General features: G+C 44.5%; 1 protein-coding gene across 2 annotated transcripts; it reads right to left on the bottom strand.

Moving 5' to 3' along the window:
• Positions 1-1,396: 1,396 nt before the first annotated feature.
• On the bottom strand, positions 1,397-15,545 carry RFC5 (replication factor C subunit 5). 2 transcript variants are annotated; one of them, XM_090062171.1, is made up of 11 exons: positions 15,450-15,543; positions 15,298-15,362; positions 9,893-10,029; positions 9,192-9,271; positions 8,219-8,292; positions 7,382-7,541; positions 5,567-5,648; positions 4,317-4,446; positions 3,676-3,753; positions 2,124-2,178; positions 1,397-1,821 (listed from the first exon to the last, which is right to left on the bottom strand). In XM_090062171.1, the coding sequence occupies exons 1-11, from the start codon at positions 15,500-15,502 to the stop codon at positions 1,725-1,727; spliced, it is 1,011 nt and encodes a 336-aa protein (XP_089918297.1). In that variant the 5' UTR covers positions 15,503-15,543; the 3' UTR covers positions 1,397-1,724. The 2 variants fall into 2 exon arrangements, 1 of the variants encoding a protein (XP_089918297.1); XR_016444094.1 differs by lacking the exon at positions 1,397-1,821 and adding an exon at positions 2,799-3,053 and having other exon boundaries at positions 2,137-2,178; positions 15,450-15,545.
• Positions 15,546-23,321: the final 7,776 nt, after the last annotated feature.

Below are 23,321 nucleotides of genomic sequence, written 5' to 3'. Positions count from 1 at the left end.
CACCCTTGTTTTATTAGATGTCCCCAGTTCACAGCTGGAATAGCAGCACATGTTCCTGGAAGTGTCTTTTTCCCTTTTCTTTAGTACATACCTCCCCATGCATTTTGCCATGCACTGGAAAGGTCCTAAACTGCTTCAATGCATGTGGCAGGGATTGACAGGAGGGGAAAGAATAATTTCTTCCTTAAAACTATAGGGAAGGATGCTTTTCTCCTCAGAAAAACTAAGTTACCCATAAATTGAATGTAGACAGATACTGAAAGCTTTCACGCAAGATTAGGTTTTGGGGTTTTTTTGAACACTTGGAAATATTGATGAACACAAGTGAATCAGCAGGGGTCAGATGGAAGGTCCTATTCCATGATGGGTCAGTAGCAAAACAGTGAATAGTCATCTTTGAAGGGCCCATTTAGCTCAGGCTTCTGCTAGCCTTCTGGTTAAGGAAATGAGCAGAGGCTGAAGGCAGCTTTGCTACAGAGAATAACTTGAGACTAGCAGCAAGAGATGAAGGAGCCTTTTCTGTAACGCTGGGAGAGAAGGGATGCTTTTTTTTTTTTTTGTCCCATAGCGCTTAAAGTATGTTTTGCCTAGAAAGGGGTGGGAAATCCTGCCATTTATGTCACTGCCATTCTTTTCCTCCCCAGCCCTACCTCATGGTACCGTTGCTGTCCCTTCTCAGCTCAGCACCACAGGTGACACTGGAGCATCTGCCTCATGAGCCAGCAGCTACTGCTCAGAATGCAAAAGAAAGGTCTTGCCACTCCCAGCACTTCCCTCTCCTATTTCCTCTGCACTGTATGTAGAGCTTGCAGGGCTCTAAGACCCACCCCCATCCAGAGCCCTGGTGAGGGGAGGGAGAACTAGTTTCACTTTTACATGAAGGTTCTCTGCACTGCTCTCCCACCACATGGACAAAAAGCAGCAGTGGCTTTCCATAACTGCAAGGAGACAAAATAAACTTTGACCAGAAGTGACAGCTACTGGATGCTGTTCCTCCTAGGTTGCAATGAAAAACCTGACTCAGTTAAGGACAACGAAGCCCACGGCACAAATCAACATCAGTTGGCAGAATGTAGGCTGTATTCTACATTGGCAATAGTACTCCAGCCTTGTTTGAGAGGGTAAGGCTTTATGTGAAATTTAAGTAATAGAGAATGTTGCTTTAAGTCTCATACATGCCCTGAGCACACCAGGATGCTGCTATCTGCATATTTCTACACTTGCTTGCACCTGTATTTCCCACGGACTAACTGGTACAAGAAGTGTAATTCTATAGATGCCAGTGCAGTTACATGCTTATGTCAATGGTGAATTTAGGCCAAACCTATCAGCTCTAATGCAGGAAGCAGTGTGCTTTTATGGCTTGTGGAGAGGTGGGGGAAATAAGATCCCAACCTTCTTTGATTTGGAGGTGTCTATTTTCTGCTGAAGCTCATACACAAACACTGAGGTAAGAAACAGAGTGTCCATTATCTTGCACTTCAGCAGTAGGAATTTTCCCTTACAGCTTTCAAAGAGGACAATTTCTGCCTTCAGGTCCTTGTGCAGAACTGGAGAAGCAGAGAGCAATCCGGCTGCAAGCATTTGCCAGTAAGCTAAGATTTCCCCTTAATGCAGCTGTTAAAGGGCAGATGGAGCTTCTGGACCCTGGTCATATAACGACAGTGCTTCACTCCTTCACAAGAGGGTAGGTATAAAATTGCCCTTGCAACAGGCCAGTGGACCTAAGCCTCTGCCACAATCAGGTCTCTGGTGACCTGAAAAGCAGCAATCAGGGAGCTAAGCTGAATCTTCTCGCTTGTGCCAGCAGCCAGCCTGTACCTAAACAAGGAAAGAACAAATGTGAACACTACATTCAGCTCAGACTGCTCCTCCACCCCACCTGAGCTGCCCCTATGGAAAGTTCTGCCTGTATACCCTAGCCTAGGTTTCTTGCATAACAGCCACCTGCAGTATCCACTGACAATACTGAGAACTCTCTTGTGATTGTGTTGCAAAGTGGCTGATGAGGAAAAATGGATGTTTAACATTAACAGTAAGTTTCCCACAAAGCAGGGGAGTAGGGAGCACAAGCTATTCAGAGAGAAAACAAACATGGTGATCAGCACTAACTAGATACTCACTCAATGTCTGCCATTTTAATCAGCAGCTGGGTTCGGACTGAGGCTGGGAAGTCAACTAGAGAGAGATGAAGACACCTTGAGTTAAGTGTGATACAAGTAACAAGATTTAAGTCATTTATGCTTCAGATTACTCTGTCCAAACCTGCAGAGGGAGGAGGAATTATCTACTTGCTTAAAATAGGGAGAAATTGAGACCATAACCAAATATTTCTTTGATGTCCTCTTCTAGTCTCTGCTGTATGGAGATGAAAGCAGCATAGTAGGTCTCCCTCCCCCCGACATGTTCTAATGGCATGCCTCCCACCAAAGATTATGCCCCATGAAGTGACAGAGGGTGGGAACATTAGACATGGCTAAATAACTGGTGACAACTTAAACTTGGTGATAAGTTTCTGTGGACAGGAGTGTGTAAAAGCCCCTGGTGCTTGTCTATAAAACAGGGCTGCCAAGCCTCTCCGAGTAGGAGACCCTGGCCAGAGTTCAGAGCAACACCAACACAGAATGGGTTGCTATTAATACTTGGCATTCAGCACAGAGGGTGGTGGTCCATGTCTGTGCATCACATAGCACAGCAAGGCTTCCAGGCCCAGAAGTGGGGATGCTAGGAAGGCCAGCAGTAAACTGTGTGTGCCCTTGTCAGGCCCTTTCCAGAAATTTCTTGGCAGTCTGACTCACCAGAAGCTTGAGTCTTGCCATTGACTTCACTGAGTACAGGAGCAAGGCGCAGCTCTGTGCGACTTCTCTGCTGAGGGGCCCTGGGGATACTGCAGGGAGCCAACAAGCCTGGGAGAGGCCCCATCTAGATGGCAAGGGTGTGAGGAGGAGCACCACAGGTCATCTTAGCAGCAGAGAGGACACACTTGCTCCAGAGGAAGCTTTGTTTCAGGCAACATGGCAGGCTGGCTTGCAGGGCAGGTTGTTCTTGTTGACCTGTTGTGTTCAATGATACAGGCAGATGAACTGCCCTAGAATGGAAGGGGAGTCTGCTGCAGGAACAAACCCAAAAGAGTCTACAGCAGCCAGAGATGAGTGATGGACAGGGCTGCAGCAGGCAGGAAACCTGGGCTGCCCTTTGTATGAGAAATGCTGCTGAACAGTGATGGACAAGGGCACTGCCACTCAGGGTAATGCTGAAGTACTGCACGGTTCCCCATAAGGCGCAACTGGGTCCCTTCCCCAGAACAGGTGCCTGCCTGCCCCTATAACAGGACAAGGTCTCTTTCTCCACTATGACCCATGTAAGATGGAGGTTCTCATACACTCCTTCCCTCCTCTCACAGACTTGCTGCCAGATCCAGGCAAGTTCCTCCCTGCTTCCTGTTCAATGCCGTCTAAAAAGACCATCTGAACTAGCAACCTGTCAAGACGGGGAAAGGAATTACTGGTGGAACTGCTTCTTCCCAGAAGACTTGTTCCCCTTTAACCTTCCTACCCAAAGCCAGTGGAAGCTAGGCTGAATCCAGCTTTTCTCCCCTTTAATAAGCAATACCTTCAAGATACTCTGGGGGCTGCGTGCCCAAGATAAGCGATAGCCAGCAAAAAGGAGCATTACCTCGGTGCACAAACAAATGGATCTCAGTCAGGATGTCATGTAGTGCCAATCCCTTCAGTGTCTTCAGGTCCATGATTCCTGAGGGACAAGTCAAGGAATCTCCTCCTGGCTACCTGCAAATGCCACCAAGACAAGGGCTCCCTACAGTCATACCAGAAGGGCCCAATCCTATGAAATACCATGTACCATCAGCTTCAAGTGAGAGTAAAAAGAGTGGAGGATGCAGGGTCTGGCCCTTGGCTCCTGGCAGCAATGCACAGTATATGCTAAGGCTGGAAATAAAAGTAAGCTACAACATATCTTCAGGCCAGACTTTACCTCACAGGACCAAAATATCTAGCGCTTCCCCCTGCTAGGAGGGAGACACTAACTGTGATCCAAATGAGCTACAGTTACAGGAAAACTTTGGAAAACACGCATACAAAGAGGTAAGACTTATAAAAAGAGACCGAAGGACATACTGGGGTTCCATAAGGGTGCTGCTGGTGTGCGATACTCCAGGGCAAAGTGTTTTGCAATGCAAAAAGCCTCTATTTTTTATGAGTGTTAGAGGCTACTGCCCCATACCCATGCTAGCCCGATGTTTCAGGGCTGACTGGTCACTAGCTCCAAGCGTAGTTTGAAGATGGCACCAAGGATACTTTTGTAGGCCATGGTGAAGTCCTGGTTCAGCATCCAGTCGAGAATATTGGCAATGTCAGACTTGAGGGGGTGACCGGTGCAAGTGTACACGGTTTCCTCCGTCACGTTCCCAAAGGCCATGCTTGTGCTCTACCAAGAGAGGGTAAGAGGTTGGAGGGGAGCTTTGGCTCTATAAAGGGGCTAAGGAAATCCAACATCTCTGCTTCCTGGATCATCATCTGGCCCTTTGTGAGTTCAACAGTTTCTCCCTCCACTTAGGCACAGGGAGCCAATGCACTAGCTGGCTCCTAATTCCTTATTGTGCATCCACATGCTTAGTGATACAGTAGGTGATGTGTGCAAATCTATCTGCAACAGGGGTTTCACCAAGGGCAGAGTTTGTCTCTTAAATCTTTATTCTGGGTGGCAAGGTTGTAAGAGGACAGAGCCCAGCTTGTCTAGTAACTTGTGTTACTAGGGGTGGGAGTGAGTGGGATACCAGCCCCAGGCATTGGCTTAGAAGAGGCACCAGTATGGTGCCTCCACTCCAGCAGCCTTTACCACAGCATGAGCAGTCCAGCCATAGGAGCAGGGCAGGCATGGCACCACACCCTGTGGTGTATCTGGAGGAGGGGGGCGACTGAGGTGACTGGACTATCCCATTCCCCTGTGGAAGGCTTGGCCATGGGAGATGCAGCCCTGAGCTCAGAAGTACAAGTCTATCCAAGGGGCAGGAGGAACCAATGGGGCACAGATGGCCCTGGGAAGCCCACAGTGCCAGGCTAGTGAACCTGCCCTGTAGCTGGAGAGCCTAAACCCATGGTGCTACAGCAGGAATTATAGCAGTAGCAATAGCAACTGTCGCTCAGTTGCATGTCAGGTAAGAGATGGTTTCCTCTCCCCTGCCCATCCCCCAACCCTGCTCTCCTCCTCCAGTGCCACTTGACTCAGAAGTTATGGAGGCTGCCTTGAGTTCAATGCGGGTGCCTCAAGTCCAAAAAGTTGGAGAACCATTGGTCTAAAACCTGTCTATGCCACCCACTCCAAAAATATAATCTTCAAATCTCACATGGAGAATCCTCCCTTATAACATGGGAGCTGGACACGTACGAGATTCTCTTACACCATTCACAAGCACAGGTTAAAGAAACAGGCACTTACCTGACCATAACAAAAGTTCCATAGTTACCCCCCCAGAATCAGAGAGATATTGCCATGAACCAGAAAACGCAGTGGATGAAATGAACAAAAGCTACCTGCATGGCTGTACCTGCAAAATATTGAGGGCTCTGCGCATGTCACCACTAGAGAGGGTCACCAAAGCTTTCATCCCATCATCAGTTATGTCCACCCTGAAAGATGAGATTTTTGGATGCATATCATCAGTACTAAGCCGGAGGACTGCTATGAGAGTACAGCCTGTTAACTGAAGAATCCTGACTGTACATCAGGTACAGAAGTGAGTACAAAGCCTTGAGATCATGAAGCCAAAAAGCAAGCACTGCTATTAGAGCTCCTGCCCAGACAGAGGCAGATTTGGTGCAAGAGAGGAGGTACAGGCCCAGAAGGAGCAGCACAGCCAGGTACTACACACAAGATTCCACCTCACACCAATCTGCCAATGTATTCACTCCTCATCTTCTCATCTGGTGCCCTAGACTGCTCCTGGGCAGAAGTGTCCAAGTAAGCTGAAATGTACATAACAAACGACACCCAACACAAATCAAGTGGGGGGAAATCTCTGTGCTCAGGCTGTTACCTGTGCCTCAAAAAGACAAAGCCCAGCACAAAAACTTCCTGGGTACCTGAGATTTAAGCATAAGCCATAGAGGGTGCTCTGCATCTTACAGTGCAGTTCTCCTTTGATATGGGAGTGGGTATGAACAGCACCTTCCCCCCTGCATGTATTCCTTGCATGTGTTCATGGTCACATCTGACAATCTGAGCTGGGCAACATTTGTTTTTCTTCACTAAAATGATTCAAGTATCAATTCAGTTTGAGCTGAAATAATGGGGAGAAGAGCTCTGAAATAATTGAACCATTTTATTTTGACATTTTGATATCAAAATGTCTGCTTTCAGAAGCATTAAAATATGTTGTAAATATTATTTAAATGATAATTTCAACATAAGGTTTTTCATTTTAAAGCAGTCCTTGGGGTAAAACAGTCAACAAAAGGGTCAAGCAACTCAAACATGGAACTAGTTTTGTTTTGGATCAAAGAAAATGATTGGGTTGATCCAAAACTAATTTCTTTCTATTTTGCTGAAAATGTTCAGTTCAATCCAAAATGATGTGATCCTCCTGTTCAGCCACTGAACAAAAATATCCGTCATTCACCCAGCTCTACTGCTGACTTTAGTATTGAATATAAGGAATCAAGAGAAGGGAAGAGTGATGGCCTTGCAGAGCTAAGACAGGAGAAGCTGGATTCTCTTCTGCTTTGGGCTTACGGATTCTATTAATGAAGCTCCAATTACAGAGCCTAACTGCTTTTGTTGCACCTGTGTAAGTTTACAGACCACAGAGCTGCCTCAGTGAAATGAGGGAAGAATTAGGCCCTAGAGAAACTTCATTAATGGCCCTGATGGGTGAGGAGGAGACAGCCAGTGTGAGTTTACACAGCTGACAACCAGTGCAGGGGTAGAAGCAAATTTACTCTGGAAAACATTGACACAAACAGAGCTCCAGGGACACCGCTCTTATTCTTAGTCAGTTTTTTCTAGGCAGAACTACATTTGCAGTTTTGTTTCATTAAACTGCTTTGGAGCTTCAAGTATTTTGGGTTGCCATAGGTTGAAGGAAACCAACTTCAGAGCTGCAAAGAAGACACGGAGGGAAATCCCAGCTCTTGGGGCAGGGGAGGAAACACATGAAGCAAACTGGAGAAAAAGTAGCAGTCACAGCTGCTGTTACTACCGAGGTAAGGGTGGGGACTGAATGAGTGGGATGGGAAGACAGAGCAGAGGCTAGCAAGAACAAGGATAAGGGGAAAACAAATTCATCAGTAGTAATCCTGCTATAAGATGCCATTCTCCTCTTGTCCAGACTCCCTGCCCTTCCCCCACCACATTCTGTACTCACTTCTCTTCATCTATAACGTGCTGCAGCCGGGGGACCATGAGCTCTGGGGTCAGGGGGCCAAATCGGAACCTTGTGCACCTGGACTGCAGGGCAGGGATGATCTTGGAGAGGTAGTTGCAGATCAGGCAAAACCTGGTGTTTTCCGTGAACTTCTCAATCACTGCAGAGTTTGGAGGGGAAGGAAGGGGAGAAATGGCAGATCAGAACCAGTACCAACTTGAACTTGGAGTCAGAAAAGAGTTAACTAAATGTAGGCAGCAAACCTTTCTACCCCACATGCTGCAGGGCAGCCAGTGTAAAACACCTTACAATTCCTGGAGCTGGAGTCACCTCCCAGAAGGCCAGACTCAGAACTTTATCCTTCCAGGCAGAGTTCCAGGAATTCACTCTGTATGGCTCTTTCACTTAAGGCCCAGTGCTGTTACCATGAGGCTACCACAGAAATTCCTCCTCTCATAGATCCCGTCAGGAACTAAGTGTACAGAGCTCCCTTCATACCAAAGTGTTAGATTGGTTGATCTGTGCAACCACACATGCATTCAGAGACATCCTCCTAGCATTGGAGATGCAGTCATCTCTGGGGTGTAAGGTAGCAGGTAGCTGGCCAAAAAGAACATAACACCCAATAACAGTGCGCTTACATATGCTCATCATATCACAGTTACCACTTGTTTCCTTGGGAAAAATTTGGACAGACACCTTGGCCTGAGTCCGGGGAGAAAGGGCACAGGATAGGAGGTAAAACTGTATATAGTCAGAAATCATTGCTGTAAGTAATCTTTAAGGCTCTGGAGAGGCACCACCTGCTTCCCCCATTGCAAGCCAGATGCCACTCACCTCTCCTCAGGGCGTTCTGAGCATCCTGGGTCATGGCATCTGCTTCATCCAAGATTACAAGCTTAAAACCTTTTCTAATACAAAGAGAGGATGGCTGTGTTAGACTTGCTTGCCTTTCTGACTTACCTGCAGCCAGCTCCCAGCCTTAGCTCTCCAGTTAAGGCAGCCAGTGGGCTTGAGTCAGGGAAGGGGAATTTGGAGAGACTCACTGCTGCTACAAAGCACTGGCTCCCCTTATTTCAGCTGAAATCTATTAATTCTAGCCATCCTCACTAAGTAATTTAAAACCAGTCCTCCCCCTGGTCTCATTAGCATCCCCTTTGGTACTGAGAATCCTGGCACTTCTCTCCTTTGCACAGTATGGTTCTCATTCACTGCCTACCTATTAGTGCTGCCAATGCATTTTGATCCCTGTAGGCCTGAGTGTCTAAAGTGCAGCTCCACTCACTTCACCAGAATTAGTATGCTCATCACCTCTGGAAAACAAAGCTCCAGAATTAGGCACCAGACATTAGGGGCCAAGTTCATTTTTTAATCTCTTTTCTCCCCATGCTCTCATTTCAGCTGCTCTTCTCAGCGCGCTCTTCCTCCATCCTGTAACAAGCACTCAAAACAAGCCAGGCTGGCTGGAGCTCTTGGGCGCAACATGAACTACCTCAGTCTTACCCCAGAATCTAAAATGGCCTTCCTACCACTCTTCCTTTCTAGTCCCCTGCTTCTGCCTGGCTGCTTTCCTGTCAGTTCTCATGTAGTTTTTTACATGTGTAAAGGTTGAAAGAGGAAGTGGACACTTTTCTTATAAACTAACCTTCTTTTAAAGTCAAGAGTGGAGTTTCAGCACAGTTCTGTGAATTCCTTGCTCTTTGGTTTATAGAAATAAGGGAGATGAGAGCAAGAGGGGAAAAGGCAGTGTAGATAAAGGGAGAAATAACTTCTAGGGAGGCAAGGGGCACAAATCTCTTATGACACTTACTTAAAGATTGTCCTTGTGCTGGCAAAACTTAAAATGGGCCCTCTGACTATATCGATTCCTCGGTCATCTGAAGCATTCAGCTAGAGAGAGCAGCTGGTGTTAGAAATGCAATATTAAGGCACCATTGTAAGGTAATGAGAACATCTGAACAAGTAAGGTGTCATAGTTAAATGCTAAGGTAGAAACTGAAACAGAATTAAGTGTTCACACGCAGGCCTACATTAGCTTATTTTGGTTTAAGAGTGTTTTTTTCCAGTTTGGCTATAAAGTCTGTCAGGACAGGCTTAACTTAATAGGTATTCATGCTGCAATGAACCTGTATGAGCCCCCTCCTGTATCCCCAGCTGATGTAAGGGCAGTTTTGTTTGGGGCATTAATAGTAGTCTTTTGGGCAGGAAAAATTTGGGGGGAAAAAAAAAAAATCACGCTCTGGACTCATCAAGGTTGGCTAAATCAGTCCAACTTTCTTGTGTAGACTGGGCTGAAGGTGGTGGCACATGCGCACATCTTGATACAGAGGATGGAAGAAGGGTAATCTTTAGCAACATCTGTTAGAAGGAGGACCAGCTATCGTGGACACTGAATGAAAGCTTGGCTAGCCTGTGCCCTCATCATCAGCAGAATGCTCTGAGCTGTGCAGCTGAAAGACAGCACCTGCAGACACTAATAGGTAGAGGGGGGCAGGGGAGTGGTTGAGTTACCTCTAAAACCATGGAGTTGAATTCCTTGTCTTTATAGAGTTGTTTAGCACAGGCCAGGATTGTGGAGGTTTTGCCAGTCCCTGGCGGTCCATAGAGGAGAAGGTGAGGCAGACGATCTTCACTGATGAACTTCTGAACTGAGAGATGGGTGAGAGGGGCAAAACCCATTCTTATTAAACAGCAGGATAGTAACTGGCTAAGCAGCTATATGACTTCCAGCTCTCAGATTTGGGGAGGGTTAACACTGAGCTTTCTACACCTACAGTAAAAGGTATGCTGTACTATCAGCTGCCCTTCTTTCAGGCATGCATGCTCTGCTGTCCAGCCCATTTTTAGAGGGGGTAATTCCAAACAAGTTTCAAAATGCTTTAAAAAAATCCTACTTGGGTTTGATACAAGAAAATGTTTGGAGTTTAAAATTGTACTGTCTGCTCCTCATCACTTTGCAAACAAGGCATAAACAGCCCTAGACTGAAAGCTGACCATGGAACGGTGATGTTCACAAAAGAAAAATGGTGCCTATTAAGTGATACAAAGGAGATACTGTCATCTAAGCTAAGCCTTGCTGTAACAATCAGGGCCACATCTGCACTGTAGTTTATCTGAATGTAATTATCTGAAGATTTCCTTTCTGTCACATGATCCAAAGATCTGTTACCATGAGAGTCTGTAGTTTTGGGGATTTAAAAAAAAGAAGAAAAAAAAAAAAATCAGACAGGGCAGCTCAAGTCTGTTTAAGTCCGCTTCATTTAGGGACCACTTCCACAGCCAGGATAATTCTATTCTGCTTTCCTAAGCTGCACGTACAATAAATACACTTCGAAGGAAAGGCACAGTGATTCCTCTGCCCACAGAGCCTGGAGATAACTCTCCACATTAAAATACACTTGATGTTCCATTATCTTCGCTCATAAGTTGCTTGCTCCCTAGGGTTGGACTGTTCATGTTCTTCATTTAGTTACTTATGAAAACCCCACTAGATATGCCGGGTAGCACAATGACAGTAAGTTACTCCATGTTACGAACAGAGCTCAGAGATTTCAGATCAGCTTGTCCCAGCCAGATATTATGTGGGTGCTCTTTTCGGTATCCATCCCTTGTATTGAGTGAGTCCCATCTCTGTCCATAGCTGGCAAGTGACCCAATGATAGCTTTGCCTGCTTCCTCTAGAATCTGATTTTTCATAATTACAGAATCCTACCGTTGCTCCTTGTTCTGTCACCTGCCACCACTGAGAACAGCCCAGCTCCATCCTCTTTTGAACCCTCCTTTCAGGTAGCTGAAGGCTGCTATTCCCCAGTCTTCTCTTCTCTAGACTAAATAAGCCCAGTTCCCTCAGCCCCCTCACCATTTCTGTTGCCCTGTGATGGACTCTCTCCAATCTGTCCATATCATTTCTGCAGTGGGGGGCCCGAAACTAGACAGTACTCCAGCTGTAGCCTCACCAGTGCTGAACAGAGGGAAATAATCACTTCACTTGATCTGCTGGCAACACTCCTACCAATGTAGCCCAGTATGTCATTAACCTTCTTCACAACAAGGGCACACTGTTGCCTCATATTCAGCTTACTGTCCACTGTAACACCCAGGGTTAGCTTATTTTGGTTTAAGAGTGGTTTATTCCACTTTGGCTATAAGTCTGTCGGAACAGGCAGCCCTAAATAGATTGTCACGCTGCAATGAACCTGTATGAATCCCCTCCCTTATTCCCAGCCGATGGAAAGGCAGTTTTGTTTGGGGCCTTATGGTAGTAGTCTTTTGGGCAGGAAATTTTAAAAAAAATATATATCACTCTCTGGACTCATCAAGGTTGGCTGTATCAGTCCAACTTTCTCATGCAGGTCCTTTTCTGTAGAGCTGCTGCTTAGCCAGTCAGTCCCCAGCCTGTACTGGTGCATGGGACATTTCATTCTAAGTACAGGACTTTGCACTTGTCCTTATTGAACCTGAGCCCAATGCTCCAGCCAGTTTTCTATTCATCTTAGTGTCCATTCATCCAGCCCGTACTTTCTTAGTTTGCTTGCAAGAATGTTGCAGAAGACCACACCAAAAGCCTTACTAAAATCAAGGTATACCACATCCACTGGTCTCCCTGTATCCACCGAGCCAGTCACCTCATCATAGAAGGCAATCAGGTTGGTCAGGCACGACTTGGCCTTGGTGAATCCATGACTGTTCCCAATCACCCTTTTCTCTTCCGAGTGCTTGGAAATGGATTCCTTGAGGACCTGATCCATGATTTTTCCAGGGACTGAGGTGAGGTTGACTGGTCTGTAGTTCCCTGGATCCTCCTTTTTCCCTTTCTTAAATATGGGCACTATGTTTGCTCAATCACCATGAGTTTTCAAAGATGGCGGCCAGTGGCTTTGCAATCAAATCGGCCAACTCCCTGAGCACCCTTGGGTGCATCCCATCTGGCCCCATGGACTTGTACATGTTCAGCTTTTCTAAAGTCCCTAACCTGTTCTTTTGCCACAGTTGGCTGCTCACCTCCTCCCCAAACTGTGCTGTCAGGTGCAGTAATCTGGGAGCTGACTTTGCCTGGAAAGATTGAGGTGAAAAAGGCACTGAGTACTTCAGCCTTTTCTGCACCCTCTGTCACTAGGTTGCCTCCCCAATTCAGAAAGTGACCCCTCACTTTCCCTGATCTTCCTCTTGTTGCTGACATATTTGTGGAAGCTGTTCTCGTTACCTTTCACATCCCTTACTAGCTGCAACTCCAATTGTGCTTTGGCCTTCCTGATTTCATTGCTGCATGCCCAAGCAATGCTCTTATACTTCTCCCTGGTACTCCAAGTTTCCACTTCTTATAAGCTTCCTTTTTGTGATTTAGCTCACTGAAGAGTACCCTGCTAAGCCAAGCTGGTCTTCCTGAACATCAGAATGGTTTGTCCCTGCACTCTCAGTAAGGTTTCAGTTAAGGCAGCGCACAATAGACCACAGAATCTTGACCTCTGCTAGGAAATGCAATAATAAAGCAAGATGTGGAGGAGACACCAGGGCTAAGTACAGTCAAAAAGGCTGAAGCTAAATTGATTCAGTTTTTTCAGTTTTCCAAACTGCATTGAACCAATAAGCAAATTAAGACATTCACTTTTGATTCAGGAAATGCAGCCATATGCCTGCAGTGGCTCAAGCCAGAAGCACAGCTCTCTGGCATATAGCCAGCATGGGCTATTTGTTTGCTTCCTCTTCCTGCTACCCACAAAGTCTCTGAGACTTGCAGTCCACAATCACAGCAGGAGGATTCTGCTGGTGCTCATCACTTCCTCTTCCTGCTTCCAGGTGCCTCTGGAATTTGTAGTCCTTTGTCACAGCCTGCACCAAGTAAGCAGGGCAGGGCAGCTCTGTACCAGGGGAAGGGAAGTTTAACCTTCCTCCCAAGCCCCAGACCTCAGCAGGAGTTTACTGGGGGAGGGGGGCAGTAAGCTGGCTAGGGAGCAGAGGGGTGGGGCCAGCCCAGGGCTGCAAAATGCTGAAATGCTGAAGGACTCTGATTTAACCTGAACCAGGAAGGGGTCTGGTACAGAAGTTTCATAAACTAGTTTGACCTAAATCAGTTAAGTGTGATATTAAATTCAAACATTTTGAAAATGGTTCATGTGCACTGAACTGGTTGTTACAGGTTTAAACCAGTTTCTGATCACTTAAACCAGTTTATGTGCAACTTCTGTCCCCAGCCCAGGAGACAACAGCTTTCACAGCTTTGGGGAGAGCAGAGGTGAGGCCTGCCTGAAAGTGGCTGCTTGCAAGAGGGTGGGATAGCGAGGCAGTTGTTCTTTTTCAGGTAAACAAAAACCCAAAACAAAACTTCCTGTTAGAGACACATGACCAGAGGAGATGACAGCATTTCCTTTCACAGGGACATAGATTGAAATGTGACTACATGCCAAGGAACCTTCTGGCCTTTTGAAACTGAAGGCTGGGGTGGGTAGCAAGTAGTAAATGGTGGGCCAGCAGGCCTCATGCTCTCAGGTTGTTCAGACATACCAGGGCTGCTCTCCCTCTTAGCATGCTGCCTGGCCAGCTCTTACACTCCTGCTTAGGAAGGGGGGTGTTCCAAGGTGACCCTAGTTGCACTGGTAGGCTGAACGTGGGTAAAGAGAACTACACTTGAACTCACAGAGCTGACAAAGCTCCCCTGTACACTGAGGGGAGAGGGCACAATGCAGGGCATTCTGGTGCTCTGTCCACTTAGCTTGCTTCTTGGAGCTTGACAGGGCAGCAGCTGCCACAACACCTCGGAGGGGAAGAAAAACCATGTGAAATCTTTCTCCGAAAAGCAAATGCACCCTGGGACACAGCTGGGAATTAGCCACTTGACTGAGCCAAAGTCCTAGTCTGGAATTTCACTGAGAACAATCTCTGCAGCAGATGCTCTGTCTGCACCATCCAGACAAAACACACCGAGGTGGGCTGGAGCTTTGGCCCTTCTGCTCTGCCACAGACTGACAGGTGGGGTTCTGCCCCTCACAGGCTGGGGCACGCCTTGTAGCTGCTCCATGGACCAGAGCACAAAAGCAGGAAGCTCAAGTCACACATCAAGCCCCTTTCTAAAGGCCATAAAAAGTCAGCTGCATGGAACTCAAGTCTGTAAAGTGGGATTGACATACCTGGGGCAGAAGTGTTACTCAACAAGAATCCCACACATATACCAACAAGGATCAACTAAAGGTAGGAAGAACATCTTACGTTCTACAGTAGCTACAAAAGGCTGCATGAGGGGCTCCCTGACAGATTCACGTGCCTGGCACTGCACTTCTCTCTCTCTCTGACATTTCTTACCCTTGTATCAAGTGTTGCAGCAGCCTTTCCTCACAGGAAGTTCATGCAGAAGTTTTTACAAGGTTTTTTTTGTTTGTTTTTGTGAAGTTCACTGGTAATGTACTAGCAACACTTCACTTGACTGGCTGAAGAGGAAATGATCCCATGCAATAAGGTCATGCTTTCAAACAACTAGTTGCAAAGATGCTCATTTTCACTATGAAAAAGAAGGTTGCATTATCTAGTACAGAGGTTTGCTGCAGACCACTACGGGGCCACAAAGGGATGGCTGCTGGTCCGCAGCAAGATCAGCTGCTGGACTGGAAGTCCAGAAATCCAATACTGTGGAGTGGCAACTTGGTTATACAGAGTGTAAAAAAAGGTTGGCTGCTGCTCCACAGTACACCGGTCACTTCCAGTGCACGGTCACTTCCCAACCTGTTCAGATCACGGACCCCTGATCTAGGCGCTGTACGGAAACGGGACTCCTGGCATCACACCAGCTCTGCCACTGACTTCCTCTGTAACCTTGGGCAAGGCACTCTCTGCCTCAGTTCTTCACCTGCAAAATGGGTTTTTCAATATCTGCTAATGTCTGCACCCCCCTCTAGGTTGAAGTGCTGGAAGCATTCAATACTTACTAGTGCTCAGAATGTCCTGATGGGAAATTAAGTCACTCAGTGTCTGAGGACGATATTTTTCCACCCTAAAGATAAAGAGAACTTAACGTCAGCGCGGCGGACGAGGTGCCACGAGGGAGGGAGAGATGGAGGGACCCCCTTTGCCCTCCTACCACGGCAGGTTCCGACCCTTCCCCGGCGGCGGCCGCGCGGCCTCGGGCTCCATCCCCGCGCGCGCCGGGCGGGAAGAGGCGGAGCCTCCTCCCCGCGCTCCTCGGATCTCGCGAGAGTTGGCGCGGACCCGCCCCCCGTGTTGCTAGGGGTGACGGTGCCAGCCCTTCCCTGCACATGGCGGGGCCGGGTCCCGCCGAGGACGGAGGTGCCTCGCCTGGTGACAAGGGGTTTAGCAGAGTTTGCAGATTTGTTGGAAGCTGCCAGCCGAGTGTTTCACATACTGACCGCGCAACATACCGTCCAAACGTGCAGTCGCTGAGCAGCTGACGTGAAAGATGGTGCGCACACAAGGAAAAAATGTGTGTGCCCGTGTGTAAGAGAGCTCCGAGGGAACGGGAGACGTACTGACTTCGCTATTTGTCAACCTCAAATCAGGCGTGTCCGATTAAAGGTTCTCTCTCTTTTTTTTCCAGAGGGCCTCTTGGGAGTCTGCCCACCCTTGGGTGCATGGTCAGTCCCAGACGCTTCGGGATGCGATTAACTGACGTGTTTCTTCACGCTACGGCTACTGAAGTGATAAGCGGTGACGCAAAGTCAGATTTAGTGGTTCCAGTGAGGACCGCGCGGAAGAACGAAGAGGAAAAATGACCTTGGCTAGAACGATTGCGCATCGATTCAGTTTGAATTGAATGACAGTGCAAACACATCTGTTTTTTGGTTCAGAATGGCAGACTAGTAAACTGAAGGGAGTGGCCAGTTCATGTATATCGTGCAGCTCAGGTACTTGAATGTGGAGGAGGCCTGGAGTTTCCTGAGAAAAACTATGTGGAATTTGCATCTCCAGATGAGGTTTAAAAAAAAACCCTTGTAGGGAAGTTGGCTACAAGTAATGGAAAAGGGGATTGGTCAGTTAGGTAAGCTATGTTTTGGAGGTGAGAAAGTATAGGGATAGAATAAGTATTGTCACAAGTTCAGCTGAGTTAGATTTTGTAAAGGAAATTAAGATTTTTCAGCCAGGTAAATAAAGAGAACAAGGAAAGAAGTGCAGCTGGTAGGCAGTGAAGCTGAGGTAGAGATTTAGCAAAGCTAACACAGGTATGGCTCACCACTGAACCATTACGTCATCTCATTTTTCAGTGAGGACAATGATGTTGGGCAAGGGGGCAAAGGCAGGGTGGCTGGTGGGAATAAGAGTATAGGGATAGAGTAGAATAGAAATTACCACATCTGGTATGGAAGTAAAACTCTAAGCTTAACACATTCAAGTCAGGGGAACCGGATAATTTCTGTTTTGGGTTATGGAAGGAGTGGGCACATGGAATCACAAATCTTGTAACAGGGATTGTTAATAACTCCATCCAATAGGTAATGTGCTATAGCAAAAGTATTGCCAGTATATAAGAAAAGGAAAATAAATGGTCTGAACAACTAGAAGCTCACAGGCCTGAAAGTTTTAAATACATTTTGAGGGAACTAGTAATTAGACATAAATAGAAAATGGGATATAATGCAACACTGGCATACCAGAGGTATATCGTGATAGACTAACCTGGTATCTTTGATACAACATCTTATTTTCCAAACAAGGGAAAATGGTAGCTCTTATCTATCTGGACTTCAGTAAAGGTTCTGATGTGCTGCCAGATGAGAAACTATGAGCTAAACTGAAGAAAAGATAGACTAGTAGAAATGTAAGAGTGGGTAAGAAACCAACTAAAAAAGCAACTACAACAGGTTAATTTCAGTGAGCAATCCCTTCAAGACAGATTCTAAAAACAACTTACTAAATATTTTCCTTAGCTATCTTGGCACACAAAGCAAACGTGTGCCAATGAAATACGTCAGTGGTACAAAGTTGAAGAGCATAATTAAAACAGGAGGATCTGAATATCACATAGGAAAAGCTGGATGACTACATTTTAAGGACTGGGCAACACATGGGATTAAATTCAGTAGTACAAACAACAGGCATTTAGGGACTTATAGTGAGAATTTCAGTTTTAAGATGTGGGCTCATCAGTTGGAAAGACAGAGGGATGGAGACTTGAGAGTATTTGTCTATTAAAGGATGACTATGCACCAAGTGTGTGATTCATCTGTGAAACAGCAAATTCAATTCTAGGATGTATCAGGTGACTTATTTCAGTAGAGACACATTCATGGAATAGCATCCAGCTTGTAGGCTGAAGGAAAAATTAACTCAACTTTAAAGGTGTTGGAAAAGGTCAGTGCAACACTAGCACTGGCAGTTAGTCTTATGTGTCACGTAAGTCTTGTACTGCTCTGCTGACCAGTAGGAAATTGATTTTATAACATAACTAGTATGGGATTGTGTATTTAAAGGTGATAGTTTAGTAGGTGCACAAGGGGTAGAGTTAAGGTGACAGACAACATTTACCTGTAGATTCCCAGAGTAATTAAGATTTAATTTGCAATGTTGGTATTATTTTTAGTTAAGAAATTAATTTTGCTTATAAGAACTTAAAAATATATATTATTTTGTCCCTGGTGCAACTCTGTTGAAACAGGTGGATTGACTAGTCTTGCATTTTGTCCTACTATGTTCAGACAATAGATTCAATAACTTTCATTCTATTTGGATGTCATAGTTTATGTTGTTGTTATAACTGGTAATTTTCTATTTATGATAAACATGACACTAGCTATTTGTTAACTGAAATATGTCTGAAGATGGACCAGCTGAGCTAAATGGAAGCAGTTTAATCTTCGATTTATGTGATTCTCTCTGAAAGGCCCATTTTTCACTTAGAATGAAAAAGAACAGAAGCATTAAATTTATCATTATTTATAAAATGTACCCATGCTAAACTTGCATTTATATAACAAAAATCAACATAGGTGAATTAAATAGTAATCATATGAATATATTATTTTTTTAAAACAACTTTCATTAAACACTCAGTGAAGTTTCTGAGTGATAATGAACTTTCCTAACACATTTACAAAACCGAAATGCCTAAAAAGAAGAAACCTGCTAATTCAAGCTATTGTTGACTGTTCACATAATAAGCACATTTTTCTGATTTGCCTTTGTCCTCTGTTATAGGCTTGAGCTTATTGCGTAGCTTTCTATACTTCTAGGTCTGGCTCAGTGCCCACTGAAGTTAATGGGTACAAGATAAGCCCCTACATCTGATCCAAAGCCCACTGTGGGCACTGGATAGATGAACGGTTCTTATGAGCCTATCAGCCCAACAGGCTATCTGAGTTGAGGCATATCTGTTTCTGTAGCCAATGTCACACAAGGGAGTCACATAACTTGCACTGCAGTCAGCTGCCTTGGACTCCCCAACTCATTTAATCAGATGCAGATTTGCAGTTGGGGGTAGCCTCTGGCACAAGCCCAGAGGGAAACTCACACTCATTGCTTTGGAAGCATAGCAAGGTATCTTAACCACTGTGCCACTACACCCAGGCCAATGGATAGGCTCCTGTGATTTTACTAGGTACTGGGTCATTCCAGGAAAGTGCGTGTTATGGCCTCAGTCCAGCGGAGTACTTCAGCATGTGCTTAACTTTCAGTGTATGAGTATTGATATCAGAAGGGCTACTTTCACAGTGCAAAATGGGACAGTAGGTTTGGGACAGGATCTTTATGTTACAGTATAAGTATGAATGGCATGTTCTGATTTAGATATTTCCCAGAATGACGGGTTTTTTCTTTACTTTTTTTCTTTTGCTTATATGAAGATACTGAGGTTTGTGCTTATTTTTACATTTTAGATAGAATGTCAGGATTACTAGACTATGAAGGCATAAAAGTGAGCAGCGTTGGTGAAAGTAATCGGCAGCAAATCCTGCATCTCTGCATTCGAGTAACAAATTCTCAACTTGGCAGTGAGGGGTCACAATCAGGCATAAATGATGCACAGTCGTCATGACCTCCATGCAGCGCTAGGTGGAAGGTGATTCCTGGGAAGTCTTGGTTTGGAAAAGGCTGGGAGTGCTGTCCTACTAGTTTTGACATTTTTGAAAATATATCTGTCACTGAAGATGCTCAGAGTACAAGGAATACCTCCCCCTGTTATCTCTGTTTTCTTATTGAAAGACTTAATTAACAATAGAAGCCACCGGGGGATAGTTCTTCCATTGGCTTTTTGTCTACTCAGTGTTCACTTTGACAGAGATAGTGTCAGTCTTCAAATGTTGGCAGTATCTTGCACATCTTGGTATCCTTGCCCTCAGAAATTGCCTGCTGCACAAGGGAATGTCACAACCTATTTTTTTCTCTTTTTTGACATTTATGGAAGTGCTTATCAGGTCCTTGAGTCTTGGACATCTGTTAAAAACCAATGAAGCAACTGGGCCAGAAACCCACCTGGTGTGAAGTGGGTTAGCCATTGGAGTCCATGGATCTATGCTAATTTGAATCATCAGAAAATCTGACCTACTTTTGTTCAATGTAATGTAATCCCTTTTTCATTGAGCTGACAGAGGGATACAGACATGTTAGACACTTTCCAAATAACCTAAAGGACTTATTTTAAGCCTTGCATATTTTTAAAGTTACTTTACTAAAAAGAACATCAGAAAATATCCTAATTTCATAGACATCAGGGCTGGAAGGGGCCTCGGGAGATCATCAAGTCCAGCCCCCTGCCCAAAGGGCAGGAAGTCAGCTGGGGTCATAGGATCCCAGCAAGATAAGCATCCAATTTACTCTGATTTAATGATCAATAAGACTGTATGCTAAATATTACAGAAAGCAGGAGAGATTATTTTCCTAGTTATAAGGAGGATTAAAATTGTTCTTGACTACATCTAAAGGCTACTACCTGTTAAGACATACTACCTTAGACCCTACAGCAGTTTGCAAACTGCATGGGCTAATCATGACCTGATCCAATTCATTTGTCAGAAAGGTAATGTCTTTAGTCATTTTGGAAAGGAGAGCCCAGCATCACCTTGTTCTGGTTTGTTTACTTCCTGATTTGCCACCTTATCAGGCATTTCATAAGTAGTTGACTTCAAGCTCTTCAAATATTTCTTGTCAATAGCAGCAATGGATTCCTGGAGGGAATCCAGCCTTTAGGTCATTAAGTCATTGCTCCCAGTAATCATTTTGGAAAGTTTCTGCAAGCTTAGCTTCCCCACTAGAGTCACTGTTGCCTCAGTTTCATCCTTGTATGATTAAATGCCTCAGGGTGCTAGAGGTTGTAAGTGGAAGAAATCACTTCTTTAAGGTGGGGGAGTATTTTATAACCCTTGTGTGGGGCAGAAACACATAAGCACAAGCTAGAAGAAGTCAAATAATACATTGAAAGTACTCAGGTCCCCAAACCCTGCACTCAGACCCGCTGGCTTGTTTGGTGTTTTTTTTTAACTCCAATAGAATTCTAACATCTGTGAAGGCCGCTGATGTTGCTGTTTTCTTGCCGAGGTAGAGGACAAGAATACTGTGTGGTGTGCTGTGGGAATATGAAAAAAGTGTTTTTCAATCCCATGCAGAAATTTCACAGACCAAATACAACTGTATAGTGGCTTTGTCCAGAGTCATAGAAATAGTCCCTTACCCCCTGCAATTAAAAGGTGAAGGTTTACACAACAGATCATCAACTTACAGTATTTTAAATTAAAAATAAGAAATTAAGTTCAAATGGCCAAAAAATGAAATGGTAATTATCACAAGTGGAAAAAAATATTGTCTCTCCTAAAACAGTCTGTCAAGTATTTGTTTTGATCTCTTCAAGATAAATTTTTTATATAAAATGAAAGGACTAGCCAAGGCAATCTTGCCTTAAACAATGTAAGTTGATTTCTGCGGCACGCACATTCTCATCTGGGTTAGTCTGAATTTTGCAGTTAATCTTTGTATTCTGATGGATGCCCAAGAACTACATTCAGTTCCCCTGATATCTGTAGAGTTGTCCCATTTCGTAATGGAGTTGAGTTCAGCTCACATTGCTTAGGTGAATTTTGGAGTTTCCTGCTTTTTGAGCATGTCTTTTTTCTTTTCCCCACTCCCAACCTACCTCTCTGGGGATAACAACAAGTTTTTCACATTTATTCTTACCAGTAATTTGAATCCTTTCTGCACTGTCTGTCATTGCTTAGCATGCAAACTATCATGCCTGTTTATTCTAGGCAACTCTTTGCATATCTTTTATGTTAACTCTTTTATACATTTTCCTTCTCGGTAGTGTTTGAGACAGGAATTCTTTGGTTGACCCACTTCTGTATGCCCATCCAGCAGCCCAGTGCTATGCCTGCCATAACAGATGCTTTGACTTAATTTTCAGCACAGTTAAAATCTCCCCATCTCCTGTTCTAGGTAACCTTACAGATAATGGTTTGTTAGACTTGGAAAAAATATCAACATCTGTTTCAAATGTTCACTTTCATGCATAGCATTTCCCTGATGCCTGTGCTTTCAAAGGCACGGAACTGTCTATCTTTTGGTGGATTTTAGGCTTAACGTCCCTATTTTAAGATAGAAATAGCATTTGAGTTGAAGTTGTACACACATTTTTATATATAATCCCAGTATGTATTTATTGGGATATTCCGGGGGAGGTGGGGAATAGACCCTTGTAAACAAAGGGCGTCACAGAGAAAACTCATGTCCCAGGTGTCACTTGTGGTATCATAAATTGCACCCCACAAAGGACAATACTGCTTATTTTTACAAGAAACTCTAATTTACACAACAAACTGTTAACCTTTAAGAACACATGGTTTTCAGAGCATGTGCCATTGAGCTGATTTTTTTTGTCATGCTGTGGTGTTTCCTTCTGTACCACCATAAACATACAGAGCTTTATGTATTTGAACAGAAATGTGCCCTAAATAATACTATTACAAGCACACACATCCACATGCAAAAGAAACAACCAAGTCAAAATTTGTGCTCAAAGAATGCTAGCAGCCATGTTCGGCCTTGGATTCAATGCCTTAAGATACATGTGCATAGGTAATGGAGAAAGATGTTGGCTGCTTGGCACTTCCAAAATCCAGTGCTTCAATATGGCTTCAGGAGCCTAACTTTAGGCTGTTTATTAAAAATACAAAAATATTGAGTCAATTAGACAACTTTTGTGTGAATTAAAACGCATTTAAGAAAATGGTGGTCACCCCCAAACTGTATAACTTTTTGGCCCAATCCTGACTCACAAATGAAAGTGGGAGACAAAGTGAAATTGATTACCTAGATCAGTAATTTAGGTAGCAGTTTAATTTTTATTTTTCATGTGGGCTTGGTAAGACAGTAAAGAAGGCTGGTGTTGACACATCCACTGGATGATTAAAAGTAAAACATTTTACTTTGGGTGGATAACTATTAAGATGAAACTTTGCTTTCAATGACTAAGTCTGTATTGCTGATTATTTTCTCAAGGCTTTTCTATAACGGCAGAATTAAAGTAACTGGATGGTTATAACTGTAGTTTCCATACTTAAGACAACTTTGGGTTTCAGTTCCCTGAGTCTTTTGCTATTTTTTCATGTCTCTTATCTCCTTTAAAAAGTAGGATGCACTCAAATCACTGATACTTCCTCCTGCACTTAAACTACCTAAACCCATTTTTGTTATTTTTTGCAAGGAAATGATAAATTACAGGGGCTGAGCAGTACTGTATCTTCTGCATTTCTGAAGCAGGAAAAGGCTAAAATGAGACTTTAGGCTCAGCTTCCTTAATGTTAATAGTAAACAATGTAATTTGCATGTGGCTGTTATACTGTCTTCTCCCATGTGCTTCAGGATAAAGTTTGCGTTCGGTGGAAAGTTGCAGTTAAGTGAAGTAGGTAGGAAACCTGCTGCAGCTGTCACTGTCCGTATGTTATTTGGGAAGAAACTCAGTCTTGGGTGCACACGCATTACTGTTACTAGTAATTATCATCTCTAGTTAGAAAAA

Source organism: Crocodylus siamensis, chromosome 9 (assembly GCF_052110815.1).
Source record: "Crocodylus siamensis isolate JL-2025a chromosome 9, ASM5211081v1, whole genome shotgun sequence".
Taxonomy (NCBI): domain Eukaryota; kingdom Metazoa; phylum Chordata; order Crocodylia; family Crocodylidae; genus Crocodylus; species Crocodylus siamensis.
This window is presented reverse-complemented; position numbering and strand designations above follow the sequence as displayed.

What these genes read in the sequence shown, in the direction of transcription:
- RFC5 (XM_090062171.1), bottom strand. Translation starts at nt 15,502, where the DNA reads ATGGAGCCCGAGGCCGCGCGGCCGCCGCCGGGGAAGGGTCGGAACCTG. An exon ending in TCAGGACATTCTGAGCACTA is followed by an intron (nt 10,030 to 15,297) that starts GTAAGTATTGAA and finishes CCCATCTCTCAG; the next exon opens with TTCAGAAGTTCATCAGTGAA. An exon ending in GAGCCCTCAATATTTTGCAG is followed by an intron (nt 4,447 to 5,566) that starts GTACAGCCATGC and finishes CTCTCTTGGTAG; the next exon opens with AGCACAAGCATGGCCTTTGG.